Source organism: Lynx canadensis, chromosome A3 (genome assembly GCF_007474595.2).
Source record: "Lynx canadensis isolate LIC74 chromosome A3, mLynCan4.pri.v2, whole genome shotgun sequence".
NCBI lineage: Eukaryota > Metazoa > Chordata > Mammalia > Carnivora > Felidae > Lynx > Lynx canadensis.
This window is the reverse complement of record NC_044305.1, coordinates 23,682,825-23,707,620: the sequence shown is the minus strand read 5'-3', so window position 1 is coordinate 23,707,620 and position 24,796 is coordinate 23,682,825. Positions and strand designations below refer to the sequence as shown.

General features: G+C 40.2%; 1 protein-coding gene across 1 annotated transcript in view; it reads right to left on the bottom strand.

Annotated features, from left to right (window-relative positions):
- Positions 1 to 16,293: 16,293 nt before the first annotated feature.
- The window catches only part of EDEM2 (ER degradation enhancing alpha-mannosidase like protein 2), a 31,475-nt gene continuing 22,972 nt past the window's right edge, over positions 16,294 to 24,796 (bottom strand). Inside the window, 4 exon segments of the mRNA XM_030309719.1 lie at positions 16,294 to 16,534; positions 16,536 to 16,847; positions 19,008 to 19,129; positions 22,652 to 22,796. Coding sequence (XP_030165579.1) covers positions 16,349 to 16,534; positions 16,536 to 16,847; positions 19,008 to 19,129; positions 22,652 to 22,796 — 765 coding nt within the window. The 3' untranslated portion in view covers positions 16,294 to 16,348.

Here is a 24,796-nt window from a genome sequence, read left to right as displayed (position 1 = left end):
TTCTTGGCCTTTTGGCTAAGATCAAATATAGTTAAGTGTACAATTCAGTGTTTTTTAGTATATTCACAAAGCTCTGTAACAATCATCACTATCTAATTCTATTACCTTTTTATTTCCCACCAAAAAACCCCCACCTATCCCACTAGGAGTAAATCCTCATTCCCCTCCCCATGGTCCCTGGCAACTACCAATTTACTTTCCATTTCTATGGATTGGTCTTTGCTGGAGGCTTCATATAAGAGGAATAATACAATATGTGGCCTTTTGTGTCTGGCTTCTTCCACTTAACATATATTTTCAAGGTTTATCTATGTTGCCATATTTATCAGCACTTCATTTCTTTTTGCAGCTGAATAATATTTCATTATATGGACACACCACATTTTGTTTCCTCATGGGTCAGTTGATGGCCATTAGGGTTTTTTTCACCTTTGGTGTACAAGTTTTCTTTCTTTTTTTTTTTTTTAATTTTTTTGAAGTTTGTTTATTTATTTTGAGAGAGAGAAAGAGAAAGAGAGACAGCACATGTGTGTGCAGCTTGGGGGAGCAGAGAGAGAGAGAGAAGGAGGGAGGGAGGGAGGAAGAGAAAGAGAGAGAGAGAGAGAGAGAGAGAGAGACAGAATCCCAAGCAGGCTCTGCACTGTCAGCACAGAGCCTGATAGGGGGCTTAAACTCATGAACCGTGAGGTCATGACCCAAGCTGAAGTGTGATGATTAACCAACTAGCCACCCGGGAGCCCTGGTGTACAAGCTTTCATGTGGACATATGTTTTTATTTCTCTTGGGCATAATATCTCAAGAGTGAAATTGGTGGGTCATATGGTTAAGCTATGGGTTTAACTTTTTGAGGAACTGCCAAACTGTTTTCCAAACCAGCTGCCCCATTTTACATTCCCACCAATGCATGAAGGTTCCAAATTCTTCACCCTTGATAACATTTGTTTGTCCATATTGTTTATTATAGCCATCTGTAGTGGACTGATTGTTTGTGTCCTCCCAAAATTTGAATGTTGAAATCTTAACCCCCAAGGTGATGGTATTAAGAGGCAGACCCTCTGGGAGATGACTAGGTCATGAGGGCAAAGATCTCATCAACGGGATAAATGCCCTAATAAAAGAGGTGCCAGAAACATCTCTCACTGCTTCTGACATGTGAGGTTGCAGTGAAAAGATGGCCATCTAGGCAGCAGGCTCTTCCCAGACATGAAATCTGTCAACACTTTGGTCTTGGACTTTCCAGCCTCCAGAACTGTGAGAAATAAATTTCTGTTGTTTATAAGCCATTCTGTTTATGCTATTTTGTTATAGCAGCCCAAGCAGAATAAGGTGCCATCCTAGTAGGTATGAAGTGGTACCTCATTTGGTCTTGATTTGCATTTCTCTAATTACTAGTTATGTTGAGCATCTTTTCATGTGCTTTTGGGCTATCTGCATACTTCTTTGGAGAACCGTCTATCACCTTTGCTTATTTTTTGATTGGGTTGTCTTTTTTTTGTAATTTGTAAGAGCTCTTTACATATTGTGGATACTAGACCCTCATCAGATATTTTTATTTGCAAATATTTTCTCCCACTCTATAGGTTATCTTTTTCACATTATTGATAATGTCTTTTGTTTTCTTTATTATTTTAACATTCTTATTTATTTATTTTTCTTTCCCCTTTCTAACAGCTTTAATTCAGCAAAATAAAACCAGAAGAGAAAATGAAATGCCCTTGTAAAACATTTAACAACGCAAAGCAGAAATTTTAGGTAGGAGTTACCTAATAATTTAGAAATAATGGAGAGTTCAGAAATTCTAGAAAATAATAATCTAGATATTAGATAATCAAAGAAGGCCCTTGTATACCTTTATTTTACAGTATAAATTTATCTAAAAGACACATTTTTTTCTACATGTCAGTACAAAGGTACTATATTTAGTCTCAAAAATGCATGATTTTACTTAAAAAAAAAAAACTTAAACCTCCACTAAAAACTGCCTTTGGATCTAAATACCAAGTTATCCAACACAGGAGAAATGTAAATTTTCCTTGGTTCAATGGTTCAAGAAAATAGGTGGATTTAGGGAGTTTATATTGGAAAAGAATAAATGGAGCTATGCATTTTTGAAGGGCAGTCCCATAGAAGAAAAAAATATACTTATTTTTGTCGTTCCAAAAAAGCAGTAGTGGCACTAAACTAACAGACACACAGGTTTTGCTTCAACTTAAGGACAGTTGGAACAACTGGAGCAGTAGAAAAATGAGAAGGCCTGACTCTCAGCCAGTGTGAGTGCTTGATGGCTTGAAATACAAACAGATGCTAAATAACTCTCTAGAGGAGGGTCTGTTGGCAGTAAAATGACCTGATAGGCAGAGCCTTCAGAACTGTGAGAAGTACCTTTCTGTTGTTTGTAAGCTATTAGTTGGTGGTAGTTTATTATAGCAGCCCGAATGGACTGAGGCAATATTGTATACATCTTCCTCAGCTCTGATGAGAGCTCTGAACCGAGCTTGAATTCGTGCATCTATCGCTTGCTGAGCCAGTTCCTCCAGTCTGACCAGGTGGGAGCCGTCATGGATCAGCAGGGCCTTTTAGAGCTCCCAGGAAGAGATTGGAGTGATGGAGCTTTATTTCTCTCAGAATAAATAAACATTAAAAACAAAACAATACTGTGTCTTCTAATCCATGGACATAGAAATATTTTTTCCATTTATTTAGGTTTTTAAAATTTTCTTTTAACAATTCTTCATAGTATTCTATGTATAAATTTTCTCATACTTTTGTTAAATTTATCCCCAAGTAATTTACTCTTTTTTATGCTATTGTAAATGCAACAGTTTTCTTGATTTCATTTCTGGATTGTTAATTGCAATTGTACAGAAATAAACTGATTTTTGTGTATTGATCTTGTGTATCCTGAAACCTTGATCTAATGTTTTCTCTCATTTAGGAGAATGTGAAGTTAATGATTAACTTTAGACTTTAAATTAATAACATACACTAGTTATAATGGTCTCCAGGTGTATCAGTCAAGCACCTGAGAGAAAACAGAGAGCTCATTCAAATTAGGAAGTTTAGAGAAGGGTTTAATAAAAAAGACTATATACAAAGGTATGGGCAGAGTGTAGGAGAACCACAAGGGATAACTCAGTAATCTGGGGCTAGTAATAAATAGCACGGCCATTACCATCCCTAAGCTGAGGGAACAAAGGAATTAGAAAGGTGATCATTACAAGAAAAGAAAGAGTTGAGAGAAAAGATCTTCAACTGAGAAACTAGCCAGTCTGAAGTAACCCTGCCAGAAAGGAGCCAGGGGAATAAATGTCTTGACCACACTCTACTCTCTCCCTCCAATCTCCTGTCTGGACACCCCACTGGCTGAAACTGGTTGGAAGCCAGAGAGCAAGTGAGCCCATTGATGTAATTCATACAGGACTGCAGGAATAGAGAACAATTCACCCTCTTGGGGGGAAGAGGGTGGACAGTACATCTAGAGGGGCAAATGGAAGATACCCTACACACTAGGTTATGCCAGAGTAACAGCAACTTCATCAGAATCACTCTAAGAAAGTAGAAGGGAGGAAATAATAAAATAAAAGCCCAATGTAGGACAACAGAAAAAAAACATATAACTGACAGCAATAACCAAGTCAAAAGTTCGTTCTTGAAAAAAATAATAATAAGGGTCAGCTGAGAAGATGGTGGAGTAGGAGGTCCCTAAGCTCTCCTTATCCCAGGGATACAACTAGATAACACTCACATCAGCATAAATAACCCAGAAAGTGACCTGATGACTGGCAGAATGAAACCCACAACTAAATGATAAAGAGGAGGCCACAGTGAAGAAGGTGGGAAGGGCAGAGATGCAGTCTGGGAGCAAAATGGACTGGGGCCATCCACAGCGGCATGAAGAAGGGTGGAAAACAGGGAGGACAAATCCCCATAACATTTGCCTTTGAAAGCTTGAGTTCCTACAACCTTTGGACTGAAAGCCTGGAATCTTAAAAATCTACCCATGGCTCTGGGAGAGTCAGGAGGCCTTAGGAAACAGAGTCTTTGCTCTTAAAGAGATAGTAGGACAAACAACCCATGCAGACACAGTGCAGAACCAGCAGTTTGAAAAATGCTAGGATCAGATGGCAGGGAGAGTGATTTGTTCATCTCAGAACGTGCCCCAGAGAGACAGGGGTCATGAGAAGACCTGTCCATGAACAAAGGACCTGGCAGGCACCATTTCCCCTCCCTGCCCCCCAGCACAAACAATAGCCACCTGCGGGAACCAGGCCAACACAGGCACTGGCTACCTAACTTGCTTACACCAAGCCCCACCTACCCACACTATAGTGGATCTGTCCCTCCCAGTCACACTTGCCTTAGTCTCACACTGTGAGCCCCTCACCCAGAAGACCAGGGCAAACTCTACCAACACCACATCTCCCAACATGCACATTTTGTGGGATCACAGTTCCTGCAGCAGTCAGGGAAGGTCTCATTTCTCAAGCTGACCACCACACAACTTGTTAAAACATGCTCCTGAGTGCCTGGGTGGCTCAGTAGGTTAAGCATCTGACTCTTGATCTCAGTTCAAGTCTTGATCTCAGGGACATGAGTTCAGCCCCGTCTTGGGCTCTGCACTAGGCATGGAGTCTACTTAAAAAAACATGCCTCGCTTATGCTGGGGACCAAACGCTGCCCACAATAGGTAAAAAGAGCCTCTGCAGACAACTGGACTGAAGGAAAAAGAAGCCAAGACTCAATAGCTAAGCACATGCAACATACATAGGAGACACTCCCTGAAGTGCCAGGCCCTGGGAAACAGGGGAAACTGTACTGTTCTTCATAAGGCTATTATTGTTAAGACCAAGATAAATAGCTAACTTTTTTAACATAGAGAAACAGACACAGAAAGACAAAATGAGGAGACAAAGAAATATCTCCCAAATGAAAGAATAGCATCATAACACAACAAGAGATCAAAGCAAAACAAATATAAGTAATATGCCTGATAGAGAATTCATTTTTTTATTATTTTTTTATAAAATTTTTTTTTTAACGTTTATTTATTTTTGAGAGAGAGAGAGACAGAGCATGAACCGGGGAGGGTCAGAGAGAGGGAGACACAGAATCCGAAACAGGCTCCAGGTTCTGAGCTGTCAGCACAGAGCCCGATGCGGGGCTGGAACTCACGGACTGCGAGATCATGATCTGAGCCGAAGTCGGCCGCTTAACCGACTGAGCCACCCAGGCGCCCCATAGAGAATTTAATGATCATAACGATACTCACTGGACTTGAGAAAAGAGTGGCAGACATCAGTGAGACCTTTAACACAGAGATAAAAAGGAACCGATTAGAGATGAAGAACACAATAAATGAAATTTATTATACACTTGATGGAATAATAGCAGACTAGAGGAAGCAGAGAAAAAAAATTAACAACACGGAAGACAGTAATGGAAATTATCCAAGCTGAGCAAAGGAGAGGAGAGAAAATTATGCAAATTGATAACTGTTCTTAAGGAACTCAGTGACTCCATCAAGCATAACATTCACATTATACGGATCTCAGAAGAAGAGAGAGAAAAGGGGACAGAAAATTTGAAGAATTAATAGCTGAAAATTTCCCTCATCTGGGGAAGGACACAGGTATCCAGATCCAGAAGGCATAGAGAACCCCCTAAAAATTCAACCCAAGGAGGTCTACACCAAGACATAGTAATTAAAATGGCAAAAAGTAGTGATGAAGAAAAAAAAATTATTTTAAAAAAAGTTTTTTAATGTTTATTTTTGAGAGAGAGAGAGAGAGAGAGAGAGAGAATGAGCAGGGAAGGGGCAGAGAGAGAGGGAGACACAGAATCCAAAGCAGGCTGCAGGCTCTGAGCTGTCAGCACACAGCCTGATGCAGGGCTCGAACCCATGAACCATGAGATTATGACCTGAGCTGAAGTCAGATGCTTAACCGACTGAGCCACCCAGGCACCTTGAAAAAAATTTTTTAGGCAGCAAGAGAAAAGAAAACAGTTACATACAAAGGAAACCTCATAAAGCTATCAGTGGATTTTTCAGCAGAAACTTTGCAAGTCAAAGGAAGTGGCATGATATAATCAAAGTGTTGAAAGGGAAAAAACCTGCAGCCAAGAATACTCTATCCAGGAAGACTACCATTCAGAATAGAAGAAGAGATAAACAAAACAAACGAAAACTAAAGGAGTTTATGACCACTAAAACAGCCCTACAAAAAAAATATTAAAGGGGACTCTTTGAGTGGAAAGGGAAGACCATAATAAGTGAGAATATGAAAAGTAAAAAATACAAAAGCAGTAAAAATAAATATTTCTGTAAAAATCAGTCAAAGGAATCATAAAATAAAAGGGATATGACACTGTATACCTAACCCGTGGCAGGGAGAGGAGTAAGAATGGGCTTAAACTTAAGCAAACCATCAACTTAATATAGACTGCTAATGCAGAAGATGTCATATACAAACCTAATGGTAACCACAAATCAAAAACATATGCACAGAATAAAAAGAAAGGAATCCCAGTATTCCACTAAAGAAAGCCAACAAACCATGAAAGAGAGCAAGAGAAGAAAGGATCAGAGAAAATCTATAGGAATAACCAGAAAATAAGTAAGAAAATGGCAATAAATACATATCTATCAATAATTACTTTGAATGTAAATGGACTAAACACTCCAATAAAAAAAATCATAGGGTGACAGAATGAATAAAAAACCAAAAGCCATCTATATACTGATTTGAGACTCAAATCAGACCAAAAGACACTGGCAGATTGAAAATGAGGGGATGGAGGGGTGCTTGGGTGGCTCAGTCGGTTAAGTATCTGACTTTGGCTCAGGTCATGATCTCACAGTTCATGAGTTTGAGCCCCTCCTTGGGCTCTGTGCTGACAGCTCAGACAGAGCATGGAGTGTGTTTCAGATTCTGTGTTTCCCTCTCTCTGCCCCTCCCCTGCTTGCGCCCTATCTCTCTGTCTCTCAAAAATAAACAAACATTGAAAATGAGGGGATGGAGAAATATTTATTATGCAAATGGATGCCAAAGAAAGCCAGGGTAGCAATATTTATATTAGAAAAAATAGGCTTTAAAACAAAGACTGTAACAAGTGACAAAGAGGGACACTGTATTACAGTAAAAAGGATAATCCAACAAGAATATATAACAATTGTAAATATTTATGCACCCAATGTGAAAGCACCCAAATACATAAAGCAGTTAATAACAAACATAAAGGAAATAATCAATAGTAATACAATAATAGTAGGGGACTTCAATACTCACTTGCATCAATGGACAGATCATCCAAACAGAAAATCAGCAAGGAAGCTGGCTTCGAATGACACACTGGACCAGATATATTTAACAGATATATTCAGAACATTTCATCCTAAAACAGCAGAATACACATTCTTTTCAAGTGCACATGGGACATTCTCCAGAATAGATCACATATTAGGCCACAAAACAAGTCTCAACAAATGTAAAAACATCAAAGTCATACCATGCATCTTTTCTGACCACAATGCTATGAAACTAGAAATCAACCATATGAAAAAATCTGGAAAAAGCACGAACACAAGGAGGTTAAATAACAATCAATGGGTCAAGCAAGAAATCAAAGAAAAAACCAAAAAGTACATGGAAACAAATAAAAATTAAAATACAGTGGTCCAAAATTTGGGGGATGTGGCCAAAGTGGTTCTAAGAGGAAAGTTTATAACAATACAGGCCTGCTTCAAGATGCAAGCAAAATTTCAAATAAATGACCTAACCTTACATCTAAAGGAGCTAGAAAAAGAAGAATAAAACACAAACCCAGCAAAAGGAAGGAAATAATAAATATTAGAGCAAAAATAAATAATATAGAAACTAAAAAACAATAGAACAGATCTATGAAAACAGGAGCTAGTTCTTTGAAAAGATTAACAAAATTGATAAACCTCTGGCAAGACTCATCAAAAGAAGAAAAGAAAATACTCATCAAAAGAGGGAAGAAGGGAGGGATGGAGGGAGGGAGGAAGGGAGGAAGGTAGAGAGAGAGAGAGAAACCCAAATAAACAAAATCATAAATGGAGAGGAAACAACCAATACCACAGAAATGCAAACAATTGTAACAGCATATTATGAAAACCTATATTGTCAAAAAATTAGACAACAGAAGAAATTGATTAACTCCTAGAAACATACAACCTACTAAAACTAAAGCAGAAAGAAATAGAAATTTGAACATACCAATTACCAGCAATGAAATTTATTCAGTAATCAAAAAACTCCCAACAAACAAAAGTCCAGGACCAGAGAGCTTCACAAGCAAATTCTACCAAACATAAAGAAGAGTTCATACCTATTCTTCTTGCACTCCTGGTTGCCACAGTTGGTAGAGCATAAGAATCTTGATCTTGGGATTGTGAGTTCAAGTCCCATGTTGGATGTAGAGATTACTTAAAAATAAAATCTTTAAAAAAAATAACCCATTCTTCTCGAACTATTCCAAAAAATAGAAAATGAAGGAAAACCTCCAAATTCATTCTATGAGGCCAGAATTACTCTGGTACCAAAACCAGATAGACACCACAAAAAGAAAGAACTACAGGCCAATGTCTCTGATGAACATAGATGCAAAAATCGTCAACAAAATACTAGCAAACCAAATCCAATGATACATTAAAAAAAAAAAATCATTTACCATGATCAAGTAGGATTTGTTCTTAGGATGCAAGAGTGCTTCAAATTTGTGTATCAACCAACATGATACATCACATCAATAAAAGAAAGGATGAAAACCTTATGATCATTTCAATAGATGCAGAAAAGGCATTTGACAAAGTACAACATCAGTTCATGATAAAAACTCTCAACAAAGTAAGTTTAAGGGAACACACCTCAACATAATAAAGACCTTATATGAAAAACCCAGCTAACATCATACTCAATGGTGAAAAACTGAGAGATTTTCCCCTTAGGTCAGGAACAAGACAAGGATGTTCACTCCCAACGCTTTTATTCAATATAGTACTGGAAGTCCTAGCCACAGCAATTAGGTGACACAGAGAAATAAAAGACATTCAAATTGGTAAGACAGAAGTAGAACTTTCACTATTTGCAGATGACATGATACTGTATACAGAAAACCATAAAGACTCCACCAAAAAACTACTAGAACTGATAATAAATTCAGTAAAGTCATAGGATACAAAATCAATGTACAGAAATCTGTTGTGTTTCTGTACACTAATAATGAAACAGCAGGAAGAGAAATTAAGAAAACAATCCCATTTACAACTGCATCAAAAATAATAAAATACCTAGGAATAAACTTAAGAAGTGAAATGCCTATATTGTGAAAACTATAAAATATCTATCAGAATTCCAGATGTTGGTAGATACTGGGATAGAGAAAAAAAGAGAAGAAAAAACAATAAAGTGGGGAGAAAGAAATTAAGAAAGCAATCCCCATTTGCAACTGCATCAAAAAGAATAAAATACCTAGGAATAAACTTAACCAAGGAGATGAAAGAGCTCTACTCTGAAAACTATAAAACACTGATGAAAGAAATTGAAGATGACACAAAGATATGGAAAGACATCACATATTCATGGACTGTTAATATTGTTAAAATGTCTATACTACACAAAGCAATCTACACAGTTAATGCAATCCCTATCAAAACACCAAGATCATTTTTCATGGGCATAGAACAATAATCCTAAAATGTGTATGGAACCACAAAAGACTCCAAATAGCTAAGGCAATCTTGAAAAATAAGACTGGAGGCATCACAATTCCTGACTTTTATTACAAAGCTGTAGTAATCAAAACAGTATGGCACTGGCACAAAAACAGACACAAAGGTCAATGGAACAGAATAGAAAACCAAGAAACAAACCCACAATTATATGGTTAATTAATCTTCAACAAAGGAAGAAATAATATGCAATGGGAAAAAGACAGTGTCTTCAACAAATGATGTTGGGGAAACTAGACAGCTACATGCAAAAGAAACTGGATTGATTTCTTATACCATCCACAAAAATGGACTCAAAATGGATTAAGGACCTAAATCTGTGACATGAAACCATAAAAATCCTAGAAGAGAGTACAGTCAGTAATTTCTCTGGCATCAACCATAGCAACATCTTTCTAGATATGTCTACAGAGGCAGGGAAACGGGGCAAAAATAAATTTTTAGGACTACATCAAAATAAAAAGCTTCTGCACAGCAAAGGAAACAATCAACAAAACTTAAAGACAACATACTGAATGGGAGAGAGTATTTGCAAATGACATATCTGATAAAGGGTTAATATCCAAAATACATAAAGAACTTATACAACTCAATGCCAAAACCGCCCAAATAATCCAATTAAAAAATGGCAAAAGACATGAACAGACATCTCTCCAAAGAAAATACACAGATGGCCAACAGACACATGAAAAGATGCTCAACATCATTTGATCCTGATTTGTCATCAGGAAAGTGCAAATCAAAACCACAGTGAGATATCACCTCACACCTGTCAGAATGGCTAAAATCAAAAGTACAAGAAACAACAAATGTTGGCAAAGAGGTGGAGAAAAAGGAACCCTCATGCTCTGTTGGTGGAAACGCAAACTGGTGCAGCCGCTACAGAAAATTGCAGGGAGCTTCCTCAGAAACTTAAAAACAAAACTACCCTGCAATCCAATAATTGCACTACTGGGTATTTACCCCCAAAATACAAAAATACTAATTCCCCCCAATGTTTATTGCACCATTATTTACCACAGCCAAATTACGGAAGCAGTCCAAGTTTCCACTGATAGATGAATGTATAAGGAAGGTGTGGTATGTATACACAACAGAATATTATTTGGCTACAAAAAAGTTAGATCTTGCCACGTGCAACAAGATGGACAGAATTAGAGAGTGTAATGCCAAGTGAAGTAAGGCAGAGAAAGACAAATACCATATGATTTCATGCATAAATGAAATTTAAAAACAAATGAACAAAACAGACACACACACACACACAAAGACAAACCAGGAGATAGACTCTTAAATTATTTATTTATTTATTTATTTATTTATTTATTTATTTATTGAGAGAGAGAGAGAGAGAGAGACAGAGAGAGAGAGAGGGAGAATTTTAAGCAGGCTCCATGCTGTCAGCACAGAACCTGATGTGGGGCTCGAACTCATGAACAGTGAGATCATGACCCGAGCAGAAACTAAGAGTTGGACACTCAACCGAATAAGCCACCCAGGTGCCCCCATACTCTTAACTATACAAAACAAACTGATAGTGGGGCGCCTGTGTGGCTCAGTCAGTTAAGCATCCAACTTCAGCTCAGGTCATGATCTTGCAGTTCGTAAGTTTGAGCCCTGTGTGCTGACAGCTCACAGCCTGGAACCTGCTTCAGATTCTGTGTCTCCCTCTCTACCCCTTCCCTGCTTGTGCTCTGTCTCTGTCTCTCTCTTTCTCAAAAATAAATAAACATTAAAAAAAAAAGAAGAAGAAGACAAGGGCACCTAGGTGGCTCAGTCAGTTGAGTGTCCGACTTCGGCTCAGGTCATGATCTCACAACTTGTGAGTTCGAGTCCCCTGTCGGACTCTGTGCTGACAGCTCAGAACCTGGAGCCTGCTTTGGATTCTGTGTCTCCCTCTCTCTCTGCCTCTAACCCACTCGCATTCTGTCTCTGTCTCTCTCAAAAATAAATAAACATTTAAAAAAATTAAAACAAAAAAAGAAAACTGACGATTATCAGAGGGGAGGTGGGTAGGGGATGGATAAAATAGATGATGGGGATTAAAGAGTAGTATACTTATCGTGATGAGCACTGAGTAATGTATAGAATGGTTGAATTGCTATATTGTGCACCCAAAACTAATATAACATGTATGCTAATCATACTGTAATTAAGATACAAAATTAATAAAAAAATGAGTACACTTATCTTGAACACTGAGAAATGTACAGAATTGTTGAATCATTATATTGTACACCTGAAACTAATGTAACACTGTATGGTAATTATGCTTGAATAAAAAAAGTAAAACAAAAACAAAAAACTAGTGGCTGTTATAAAGACAACTAAACATACATGTCTTCTGACTGAAGTACACAACACCACTTACGAACCATTGTTGGAAAAGAAAAACAAAATTAAAAAATCTGAATCTGATGAAGCCTCTAAATCTTAGTACCAATTTACAAAAAAAAAAAAAAAAAAGCAGATATATATTAAATAATACCACAGGGGTGAAATTAGCAAAACTCATTATATCAGAAATTCTGTAAGACTAACAATGCAGTTTCTTCAACAAACAAATTTCAATGAAAGCAAGAGTTCAAGAGAATGAAAAGACAAGCCACAGACTGGGAGAAAATATATGCAAGACATATATGATAAGGAACTTTTATCCAGAATATATAAAGAACACATAAAGCTGAACAACAACAGCAAAACTTGATTATAAAATGCCAAAGACCTTAACAGACACCTCACCAAAGAAGATGCACAGATGGCAAAAAGCATATCAAAAGATGCTCCACATAATATGTTATCAGGGAAATGTAAACTAAAACAATAATGAAATACCACCACATACCTATCAGAATGGCCAAAATTTAAAACACTAACAATAACAAATGCTGGTGAGAATGCTGGTGTATGGAGCAACAGGAATGCTGTCATACATTATCAGTGGGAATGAAAAATGGCACAGCCCCTTTGGAAGACAGTCTGGGGGTTTCTTACAAAACTAAACATACTCTTGGGAATGCAAGCTGGTGCAGCCACTCTGGAAAACAGTATGGAGGTTCCTCAAAAAACTAAAAATAGAACTACCCAATGACTAAGCAATTGCACTACTAGGCATTTATCCATGGGATACAGTGTGCTGTTTCAAAGGGACACAGGCACCCCCGTGTTTATAGCAGCACTATTAACAATAGCCAAAGTATGGAAAGAGCCAAATGTCCATCGATGGATGAATGGATAAAGAAGATGTGGTATATCTATACAATGGAGTATTACTCAGCAATCAAAAAGAATGAAATCTTGCCATTTGCAACTACATGGATGGAACTGGAGGGTATTATGCTAAGTGAAATTAGTCAGAGAAAGACAAAAATCTTGTGACTTCACTCATATGAGGACTTTAAGAGATGAACATAAGGGAAGAGAAACAAAAATAATATAAACACAGGGAGGGGGACAAAACAGAAGAGACTCATAAATATGGAGAACAAACTGAGGGTTACAGGAGGGATTGTGGGAGGGGGGATGAGCTAAATGGGTAAGGAGCACTAAGGAATCTACTCCTGAAATCATTGTTGCATTATATGCTAACTAATTTGGATGTAAATTTAAAAATATAAAAAATAAAACAAGTTAATAAAAAAAAAAAACTAAACATACTCTTACCATATGATGCAGCAATTATGCTCCTTAATAATCACCCACAGGAGTTGAAAACTTATATCCACACAAATACTCACACACAGATGTTTATGGCAGGTTTATTCATAATTCACCAAAACTTAGAAATAACCAAGGGGCACCAGGGTGGCTCAGTCGGTTAAGCGTCCAACTTCGGCCCAGGCCACGAACTCACAGTTCGTGAGTTTGAGTCCTGTGTTGGGTTCTGTGCTCACAGCTCGGAGCCTACTTTGGATTCTGTGTCTCCCTCTGTCTCTGTTCCTCCCCCGCTCGCACTCTGCCTCTCTTTCTTCACCCCCTCCCCTGCTCTCAAATAAATAAAGATTTTTAAAAATTAAAAAAAAAAAGAAATAACCAAGATGCTTCAGTAGGTGAATGGTTCAATAAACTGGTACATCCAGAGAATCTACTAAAAAGAAAAGAGCTGTCAACAATGAAAAGACATGGAGGAAACCTAAATGCATATTACTAAGTGAAAGAAGCTAATCTGGATACGATATTCTGGAAAAGGCAAAACTATGGAAACAGTAAAAAATCTCTGGTTGCCAGAGTTGTGGGGAGAAAGGGATGAACAGAACACAAAGGAATTTAGGGCAGGGAAACTACTCTGTATGAAACTATAATGGTTAATACATGTCATTACACATTTGTCAAAACCCAGAGAATGTACACCACCAAGAGTGAACCTCAATGTAAACTGTGGACTCCATGATAACAATGTGTCAATGTAGTATCTCAATTGTAACAATGTTCCACTTTGGTAGGGGGTGTTGGTAATGGGGGAAGGCTATAGGGGTGTGGGAGCAGGGGGTATATGGGAAATCTCTGTACATTCTGCTCAAGACTGGTGCGAACCTAAATCTCTTCTAAAATATAAAGTCTACTGGGGCGCCTGGGTGGCGCAGTCGGTTAAGCGTCCGACTTCAGCCAGGTCACGATCTCGCGGTCCGTGAGTTCGAGCCCCGCGTCAGGCTCTGGGCTGATGGCTCGGAGCCTGGAGCCTGTTTCCGATTCTGTGTCTCCCTCTCTCTCTGCCCCTCCCCCGTTCATACTCTGTCTCTCTCTGTCCCAAAAATAAATAAAAAAAAAAAGTTGAAAAAAAAAATTAAACTAAAATATAAAGTCTACTAAAAATTAATAAATTCAGTTCCTTAGTCACAGAGCCATGTTTTGGGGGGTTAACAGCAGCCACATGTAGTTGCTACTCAGTGGGACACTGCAATCATTTAAATAGTTTTATTAGGGGCGCCTGGGTGGCGCAGTCGGTTAAGCGTCCGACTTCAGCCAGGTCACGATCTCGCGGTCTGTGAGTTCGAGCCCTGCGTCGGGCTCTGGGCTGATGGCTCAGAGCCTGGAGCCTGTTTCCGATTCTGTGTCTCCCTCTCTCTCTGCCCCTCCCCCGTTCATGCTCTGTCTCTCTCTGTCCCAAGAAAAATAAATAAACGTTGAAAAAAAAATAAATAGTTCTATTAGAACATTCCATCATCCCAGAAAGTTCTATCAGAGAGCACTGTTCTGTATCTTGATTGTGGTGTTTACACAGGTGACTAAGTTTGCCAAAACTTATGAAAATGTATGAAGTGGGTACAGTTTATTGTATGTAAATCATATCTCAACAAAATTGATTAAAAAAAAAAAAATAAAGAGCCTGGGTGGCTCAGTTGGTTAAATGTCCAACTCTTGGTTTTGGCTCAGGTCACGATCTGATGGTTTGGTGGTGGGTTCAAGCCCCACATCAGGTTCGGTGCTGACAGTGTCTGGAATCTGCTCAGGATTCTCTCTCTCTCTCTCTCTCTCTCTCTCTCTCTCTCTCTCCCTCCCTCCCTCCCTCCCTCCCTCTCCCTCTCTGCCCCTCCCCTACTCACACGAGCATGTGCTCTGTCTCTCAAAATAAATAAATTTTAGAAAATTAAAAAAATAGAGAACATCTATAGACTAGAAGACTTCAGAGACAGATCAACTAATTGCAAACACATGTACCCTATTTGGATCCTGATTCAAACAAACTATATTTATAAAGCAATAAAAATGTTGAACATAATTAAAGACTTGGAGATTATAATCTCCAAGGAAGAATTATTGATTTTCATAGGTGTGTTTGGAGGTATATTCTGAAATACTTATGAAATGATATTTGGGATTTAGAATGACCACGTCATTCTAAATGATCTAGTGCGGATATAAATGAAATAAAGAGGACTATGAGATGACCATCTTTGAAGCTGGGTTTGCTAGAGTTGGGTGATGAGCACATAGGGGGATTATTATCCTGTTCTCCTCACTTCTGTTTATTGTCAATTTTCCATAATTAAATGTTTAAAAACTCACTTCCCTATAGGCCTTTCCTGACCACCCTGTCTAAGGTAGATTTCTTGTCCCCTTTATTTTCTAGCATACATCCCATTATCTTTATGGCACTTCCCACAATGCTATCTTATGTATCTAGTAGTTTATTTCTCTCCGCTAGAATTTTGTTTTCCCGAGAATAAAAACTGCCTTGTCCACGCTGAACACTAAGGCTGAGGCTGGCACACAAAGGTGCTTCATCAGTCTGTGTTGTGTGGACAGACAGGTGGGTACCTTCAAGGGCAGAAGCACAGGCAGGGGCAAGACATGATGAACACATTCCTAACAACACTCTCCCTGGAGATACTGGAAGAAGGGAGCCTTCAAAGGAAGGAAGATTCAACCATCAACCCCTGGGGTCTATGGAGCCGGCTGATTACGGGTTCAGCTGTTCCTTCAACTGTATGAGAAAAATAAATTAGACTCACATTTTTTTTTTTTAAGCCATGAATACTTTCTTTGAATGAAATCTCCTGAGACAACCCAATATGTAAAATAGAAAACCATGACAGTCAAAAGCAGAGTTACTGTCATATTTTATATCAAACACAAAACAAAAAAGTCATCCAGTGGTTACGAGGAGTCCAGGAAAACCTGTCCCAGTAATGCCAGCTTGGAGGTAAAGGGCTGACTTGGGCAGCTGAGGAGTGGGATTTTCTGCTTGGTAGGCCTCTTTTCCCTTGTCCCGTCTTGGTTTTCAGAGGACGTTGTTCCCGGCCCTGCTGGAGGTTGCCATGGCCCCGAGCTCATCGTTTTTTTTCTGAAATCTTGACCTGTTCCGTTTGAGAGAGTAGAATTCCCTCATCAAGTCTTCCACTTCCCACTGCTCTTCCTTCAGCCTCTGGCAACAGTGCAGGGCAGCGGGGTCGATGGGGTGCGCTTCTGTGTTGAAGATGTAACCCCCAGCCCCCAGGATGCACTCCCCATAAGGGGTTATCACCGCGTCAAAGGTGGAGCCATTGTTGTGAATGAAGTTGGTTGGGTCAAACAGAAGGTAGAGGTATTTCACAGTCTCGGCCAGAAAGAAAGACTCCATACGGTTGTCAAGCTTGTGGTCTCGCAGATCTTTGATCTGCCACGAGGAAGAAGGCAGCAAGTCAGAAGTGGTATCACAGGGCAGCAGAGAGGGCCAGGGGACCATGTTAGGAATTCCTGCCCTGCCACCGAGCAGCTAAGGGCCTTTGGGAAAATCACTTTACGTTTCAGAGTTTCACCTTTTCCCAAGCCTGGACCACTGACTCTCACCCGGATTGGCACAACTTCCAACAGGGCTTCCCACTTCCATTCTTAACCCTAGAGCTTATTTATAGGGTAAGTCTTAGCTGTCACTCCTCCACTGAAAACCCTCTGTTGACATCCCACTTCATGGCAGACTAAAAACCAAAGTCCTTATCATGGCTTAACAGGTCCTCACAGCCTGGCCCCTGCTCTCTCCCTGACCTCTCTTACATGCTCTCCCTTGTTCTCGTGGGTCTGACGAATGGCCTTCCTCTTCTGTGAGCAAATGTGTGCACGCCACTGGTTCTCTGCAATGCTTGTTCTTTCTGCATTGCACTCCACTGGTTCTGCATTGCTTCTACCTGGATCACTCACCCTTCCTACCGCTTGCTCCCTCACTGCCTTCGGGTCTCTGCTCAAATACTGCCTGATCACAGGGTCTTCCCTAACCTCCCTAGGGACAAGACAATTCCTATCTCCATTAACCTGCCTTTATTGTGACCATACACATACACATCTAATCATCCCCTTTAATGACATTGTAAAAATGTAGCATCATTTACTTAGCTAATCCAAGTTTTTGCTACTATAATAACTAATTAGAAGTCTTTATGAAGAAAAATTCATACTAAGTTTACAGTCATGGATGAGTAAGTTTACTTCCTACATTTATTTTATCCTCTCAGAATTTGAGATATATTTTCTTAAAACTAATTCTCAGTGGCATCTATTTTTCACACAAAAAAATGACTAAAATATGGACTTGATGTGCCAAGAATTATTATTTTCTTGCCTTCTTTGTCAAAGGCCGAGGAGTCTGACGCCTATTCCCATCATTTGCCTTGGAAGACCTCCAGAAGGCTTTCATTTTCATGGAAATCAGTCAAATGTTCATAAGAAGGCCCCAATGGACTTAACCACTTTGGCTTTTCACAAAATACAACATATTTAGAAACTAAAACAGATCACTGCTTTATTTTCCCTCTACATATATAGGTCTTTTCTTTAAATAGATGTATATATATTCTCCTTACAGAATATAACCATAACACATAATTTTTAGACAGAGGGATTTTTTTTTTGTTCTGTTTTTAATCCCGTACCCTAAAATTCCTCTGTAGACTTTTTGGTGAATTTTCTTCCAGAAAATTTTCTTACACATCTGTTTTTTACGTATCTGTAATGATCATTTATTTACATCTTGCCTGCTTGGATCCTCTAAGGATGTGACATGGCTCTTCCCCTTGACCGTTTCAATCCCCTTTCCACAGAGCAGCCAGAGTGATCTTTCTAAAATACAGATCAGATCAGGTCACTGCTCTGCTGTCAATCCTACCAAGGCTTCTCGTTCTAAGTAGAACAAAATGCAAATTCTTTCCCACAGCTTATACAAAGCTCTACATGATATAACCTCTGCCTCCTTCTGGGACATTATCTCTTCCCCTTTCCTCCATGTTCATGTTACTCCAGCCATACTGGTCTTCTTTCTGTCTCCTAGATACACGTTCGTTGTTTTTCTTACTAAAATGCCAGCTCAGGGGCTTGGTCTTTGTTCATTGCTAGAACCATTAGCCTAGCATGGTGCCTGATGCATAAAAGACATTCAATAAACATCTGTGAAACTACTAGGACAGTTTCATTAAGGACTCTGTGGTGTGAATATAAGGCCATGGGACTTTATATCTCCCTTCTAAAATCCACCTAACAAGACTTTCCACAAAACTTCTCACAAAATTCACCCTTGTACAGTAGCTTATGAGACAGTTTGAGGACCCCTGATGCAGAGACAATGACAAGAGCATAGAGTCAAATCCCTGAGAATGAACCCTTAGTTCTACCTCTACTAGCTTTGTGACCTTTAGCAAGACTCTTGGCTTCTCTGTTCTTCAGTCATGCCATCTATAAAATAAAGGCATATGTACATTTCTAAGGTACCTTCAATGTTAATATTCCAGAGTCTCTTTATCAGCAGGGGGAGACATTTCTCAACTCTTGGGCCAATGGAAACACTTACTGTTGCAAATCCACACTCCACCTTGCTGATTTTTTCGATGGATTCCACGGCATCTCTTCCAAGTTCTAAGAGGGTGGGATCCCCCGTGGCACGGTAGAGGTACATTGCGCTCTCAATGAGTTCTGTAAAGTCCAAGGCAGACCATTCTCATCCAGGGGCTGAGCAGAGAAGGCTCGGGGCCCACCTCAGGGGGTGAGACTCCTTCCTTCCCTACCTTGTCCACAGGGCCCCAACCAGGAAGAACACAGGACAACTCAATGCTGAGTTTTCAGAGCCAACATACCCAAAGCCTGAAGCTTAGTGGAGATCAGCATTAAAACTGACCATGGACTCCCACCCCAAGGGAAAGACAGCCAGCTAGGCTCTGGGATGGAGAGGTGGCGGAGGCTGCTCCATGTCTCCCCATATTTGTCCCTTCCTTCTTCCTTAGTAACAGAATCCTTAACTATAGCCAAGCATGCAACTGCTTAGACTGACAACTATTCCCAGCAGCCAGGTGTGGGATTAAGGTCCCTGACAACACAGAGAGCCATATGAGGCCAAAAGTGAGAAAGAAATGTCTATCTTATTTTATTTATTTATTCAGAAAAATGTTCTTTTAACGTTTATTTATTCTTGAGACAGAGAGAGACAGAGCATGAACGGGGGAGGGTCAGAGAGAGAGGGAGACAGAATCTGAAGCAGGCTCCAGGCTCTGAGCTGTCAGCACAGAGCCTGATGCAGGGCTCAAACCCACGGACCATGAGATCATGACCTGAGCGGATGCCGGGCACTTAACTGACTGAGCCACCCAGGCACTCCGAAATATCTATCTTAATTAAGCACTACTCATTTTCTGTCACTAACAGCCTAACTTAATCCTAAAGTTTAAGAGTATAGGCCTATCATTATGAGGCCCTTTCTGAGATGGGATGGACAAAAAGATGAAGGTTAAGATATTCAAGAGCCAATCTTCAATCTAACAAAGGAACAGCTACCATTTCACTGGGCCCAGAACAAGGCAATAGTCTTACCCTATTCTATAACCACAACTGGAATTTGACAGGTATAGGCCCCATTTTCAGACGAATATTAGCCAAAAGGAGTTTGTCCTGAAGAGAAAGTTTATTCTGGAGAAAAGAAAACCTAGGAACCTGTGTTTACTGCTTTCAAATATCTGAAGAGCTAGTATGGAAAAGAAAGATTCAACTTCTAGGGTGGTCCCAGTGGGTGGAAGCTACAGCTCAACAGACGTTTCTATTTTTTCACCTGTCTTTTCTCAGAGAGGAGAGAACTCTCCCCTCCATAGACCAATCTCTCCTCCCAATCTCCTTCCCTGTTTCCTCCTGGGCCTTGACCAGCACTTGTCTCCCTTTTGATTTATTATTGCAAGTTCTATTTCTTCCTTTAAGAAAAAAGATCTCTGCCTGTCTCCCAGTTCTCTCCCACCTCTCCCTCCCTTTACCCCACAGGTCTATAGACAATTACTGATCTAACTGCTCATATTCTAAGACACAGATTGGGGTACATTTACTTATAAGTGAACACACTGTGTGTGTTCAAAGAAAGAAAAGAGGGGCACCTGGGTGGCTCAGTCATTTAAGCATCTGACTTCGGCTCAGGTCATGATCTTGTGGTCTGGGAGTTCAAGCCCTGTGTCGGGCTCTGTGCTCATAGCTCAGAACCTGAAGCCTGCTTCAGATTCTGTGTCTCCCTCTCTCTTTGCCCCTCCCCTGCTCACGCTCTGTCTCTCTCTCTCTCTCTCTCTCAAAAAGAAATAACCCTTAAAAAAAAAATTAAATTCAAAGAAAGAAAAGACAGTGCTCCCGGAAGCCTCTTCTGTTGTTCGGAGCTGGCTGGCTCAGCGCACCCAAAGCCAGCCATCTTGTTTTCTCTTCCTCACACATAGGCCTATGTATGCTATCACTGCTTTAATTTCTTGTATATTGGCCAACTCTCTAGAACAAGGTGACAACTCAGGCTTAGATTTGGATTTAGGGGGAGGTAAAAGCCCTCTGAGACCTTTAGACTAGGTTCTGTGCTTCATTACTGCCGATCAGATACATGTACCAGAGCGTAACACACTGGCCAATCTAATGAAAGAGAAGCACCTTATCTCCCATTCGCTTTTGTCTTAGGTAGGAAGGGTGACTGGACTAAGGCATTATTGGATTCCTGGCTGTGGTGCCTTACTTTCCATTGATGCCTTCCTGCCACCCTATCCTGCAAATGGAACAGGGTGCCTCTGTAAGTAGTGAGCTCCCTGTCATGGTGCTAACTCAACAAAGACTAGAAAACCACTTGCCAGGGCAATGACAGGGCGATCCCAGTTAGAAGTCCTCTCAGTTTCCCTCTAACTCTGAGAATGCACAAGCCTACGTCCTACATTTAGTCCCAAACTGTCTTCATTTTATCTGTTGGTAACACTGGGTATAATACCTTCTGAGAGTTTTCTCTTAAAAACAAAACAAAACAAAATAGAACAAAACAAAAACGGGGGCACCTGGGTGGCTCAGTGGGTTGGGCAGCCCATTTCAGCTCAGGTCATGATCTCGCTGTTCTTGAGTTTGGGCCCTATGGTCAGGCTCTGTGCTGACAGCTCAGAGCCTGGAGCCTTTTTCGGATTCTGTGTCTCCCTCTCTCTCTGCTCCTCCCCCCTCCTCTGGTCTTTCCATGCTCTGTCTCTGTCTCTCTCTCAAAAATAAACATTAAAAAATTAAAAAAACAAAAACAAAAAAGCTAGGATAATAAACACATGAGAAATACCAATAACAGCAGCCTCTAGGAATTGAAGTGACTAATTTATTCTTTTCAGTCACTGTTTTACATCTTCTTCTGTTCCCCCTTCCTCAACTCCCACAACAATCTCTTGAGCTAGAGAAGGAAGGAAATGGGGTTGGGGGGGGGGTGGTGGGCAGAATGGGCAGTAGCCACCAGAAGGCCTCCCACAGCTCAAAGGCATTCAGGTGGGAAGATGGGAAGAGTCTAACAATGGAAATGTAACCCACTTTGGGGTGGGGGATGACTGTGTGTGCTGACTAAACTTCCTTCCTCTGGCCCCCTTTCCCTTCTCCTCCTCACAGTGTTTAACTTTCCTCTAGTGAATCAGAGGATCAGGGCTGGAAAGGAACTTTAAGACAGTTATCTAGTGTGTAATACCTTCCTTCTCTGCGCCTTGATTTCTGAGCTGCAGATGAGGTGGTGGACGAGATCAGATGATTCATTCCTAAGGTCCATTCCAGAGTTCTAATACTCCATACCATAAAAGCACAATTCACCTGACCCAGTGACTTAGGAAGTTTGTCTACACTTCTGAAATCCTGATGGCAGGAACTCAAAGGGAGTCAAATTGGCTCTCCCTTTTGCACTCACTTGCCCAAGTTTGAAGGAGCCTAAGATTTAGTTAAGAGGCCTGCGTTCCAGTCCTATCTCCTACGCTTAGCCCTGGGCAAGTCAGTTCAGCCCACTAGGTTTCAGTTTCCTTATCTGGGGATAAATATGTGGATAAATAATTCCTACTAGGAAAACCACCAAGAGCCACTGGAAGCATAAGAGGAAAAATGAACTTGTGAGCACTTGTGAGGCATGGAGGCTCATACAAATGAGGGCTTGTGGTTCAGAGAACAAGAGCCTGCAGGTCATGATAGGTCAGAGATACTGCTTACCTGGCCGAAGAGGGTAGCCCTCTCGCTTCTCCACTGTGTATCCCTGAGGAATGTTGTAGAATTCCGGGAGCCCCCCAAACTGCTTCCATACAGTGTAATAGTTGAGGAAGGTCCTCATGGCATTGTCAATGTCCCCAATGAGGCTCTACAGGAGACAAGTAGTTGTCAGGCAGATAGCCACCAGGCATAAAAACCCACATACAAAAGAAACTCCGCATACCAAACCTCACATACAACCTCAGGGAAGAGAGATCAACAGCTCTGGAGCCAAAAAAGCCTGCAATCAAACCTGAGTTGGCCATTTATTCATTGTGTGGCCTTGGGCCAGACACTTACCTTCTCTGAGCCGCATCCATCTGATGCAAAATACAAAGTGTCTTTCTTGTTAAATTATTGGGAGGGAGAGAGGTTGTATTCCAAGTCCCTGCTCAGTCAATGCTGGCCACTATGGTTTTTAAACAGCCATCTGGTTCAGAATTTTAAGAACAGGAAATTGATTTTACTAAGTCTCACTCTTACCCTATACCCCAAATCAATTTGTATTAGTTTATAAACATAAATATGTGTGAGTATATATTATTTTTCCCACATAAAAAATAGCTTATTAAATATACTGTTCTGCACTTTCTTTCATTCATTTAACAATAGATCTTGATTTTTCCATGTAAGCACATAAAAAGTCTCCTTCCTCTTATTACATAGTTGCATAGTATTCCACTGCTTGGACCATAAGTTAACTAGTTCCCTATTAACAGCTGGTTGGATTGGTTCCAATGTTTTGTTATTTGCTGTAACAAGTAATAGTGTAGTAAATAGCATTGTACATATGTCACCTCAAACCTGCAAAGTTTACCTGTCACCTGTAAGACAAATGTCCAGAATTAGGATTGCTGGTTCCAAAAATACATGCATTTGTAATTTTACTAGCTGTTGCGAAGTAGCTATTAACACAAGCTTGCAGGGAAACAGCTGGCCTTTTTGACATATCCTAAGGATGCCTCACAGATAGAACAAATTTAACATTTCCCCAACAGGATTCTTGGTTCCCTCACTTTCCCACAAAGTTGCCTCCCTACCATCATCTCTCCCTTCTTAGTACATGGCACTTAGCAAATGGCAGTCATCCTTGACTCCTCCCTTTCCCTCCCCCCTACCCCCACATCCATTCTGTCAACAACTCCTGTCAGTTCCATTTTCCAAAACATCAAGATTTATCTTGCTTTATCTCTAGTGACACCACTTGGTCTGGTCACCAGCATCTTATACTGGGATGACTTTCACAGTCTTCTCACTGCTCCAACCACTTGCCCTCACGCCACTCTCCCCATGCAGCCAAAGTAACTGTCTTACTGCATATACCAGACCTCAGGGCTTCCCATGGGCTCGGCATGAAGTCAAGACACCTCCTTGTAGCTCTGAAAGCCTTGCATGATCTTGGTAGTGCTGACCTCCATTGATTGATCTCTGCCCCTCCCCCCCCACCCTTCCCCCCTCTGGACTGTAGCCATACCGCTTTTCTTTGTTTCTGATAAACACCCAACTCCTTCCTGTCTTGGGACCTTCACACATGATATTTCCTCTGTCTAGAACATCGTCGCCCACATCTGATTCTTGAAGTATCAGCTCTAGTATCACACCTCTGAGAGGCCTTCTTCTCTCAAGTGAGGTCCCCATCCAACATTCTCTCTCAGCCGCTCATCTGTTTCCTTCATTGTAACTTATGTGTTTGTCTGTTTTATTTTTTTCTGTTGTGTCTTACCCTCTACAAACTACATGAGGACAGGGCCTGGAACACAGCAAGCATTCAAATACTGGTGAATAAATGAATTAACAAATTGAACATATCTAAGCCTCCTTTCTTCATCTATAAAGAAACATTTGCCTCAGTGGGTTTTAATTCTGGTAAAATGCCTGGCACATAAATCGTTCTCTCGTAAATATTTAATTTATCACCCTCATGTGTCAGACAGATTACCAGGCACTGATTAGATGTTCAGTAAATGTTGATTATTAGTATGATTATAATCTCACAGAGAAAGAACCCATGATCCCTGCTCAGGCCAGGAAAACCACCATACAAACAGACATGAAACTCTTTCCTTATCAAACCCTCTCTTTTATTAATTTTTATTTTAGGAAATTTGA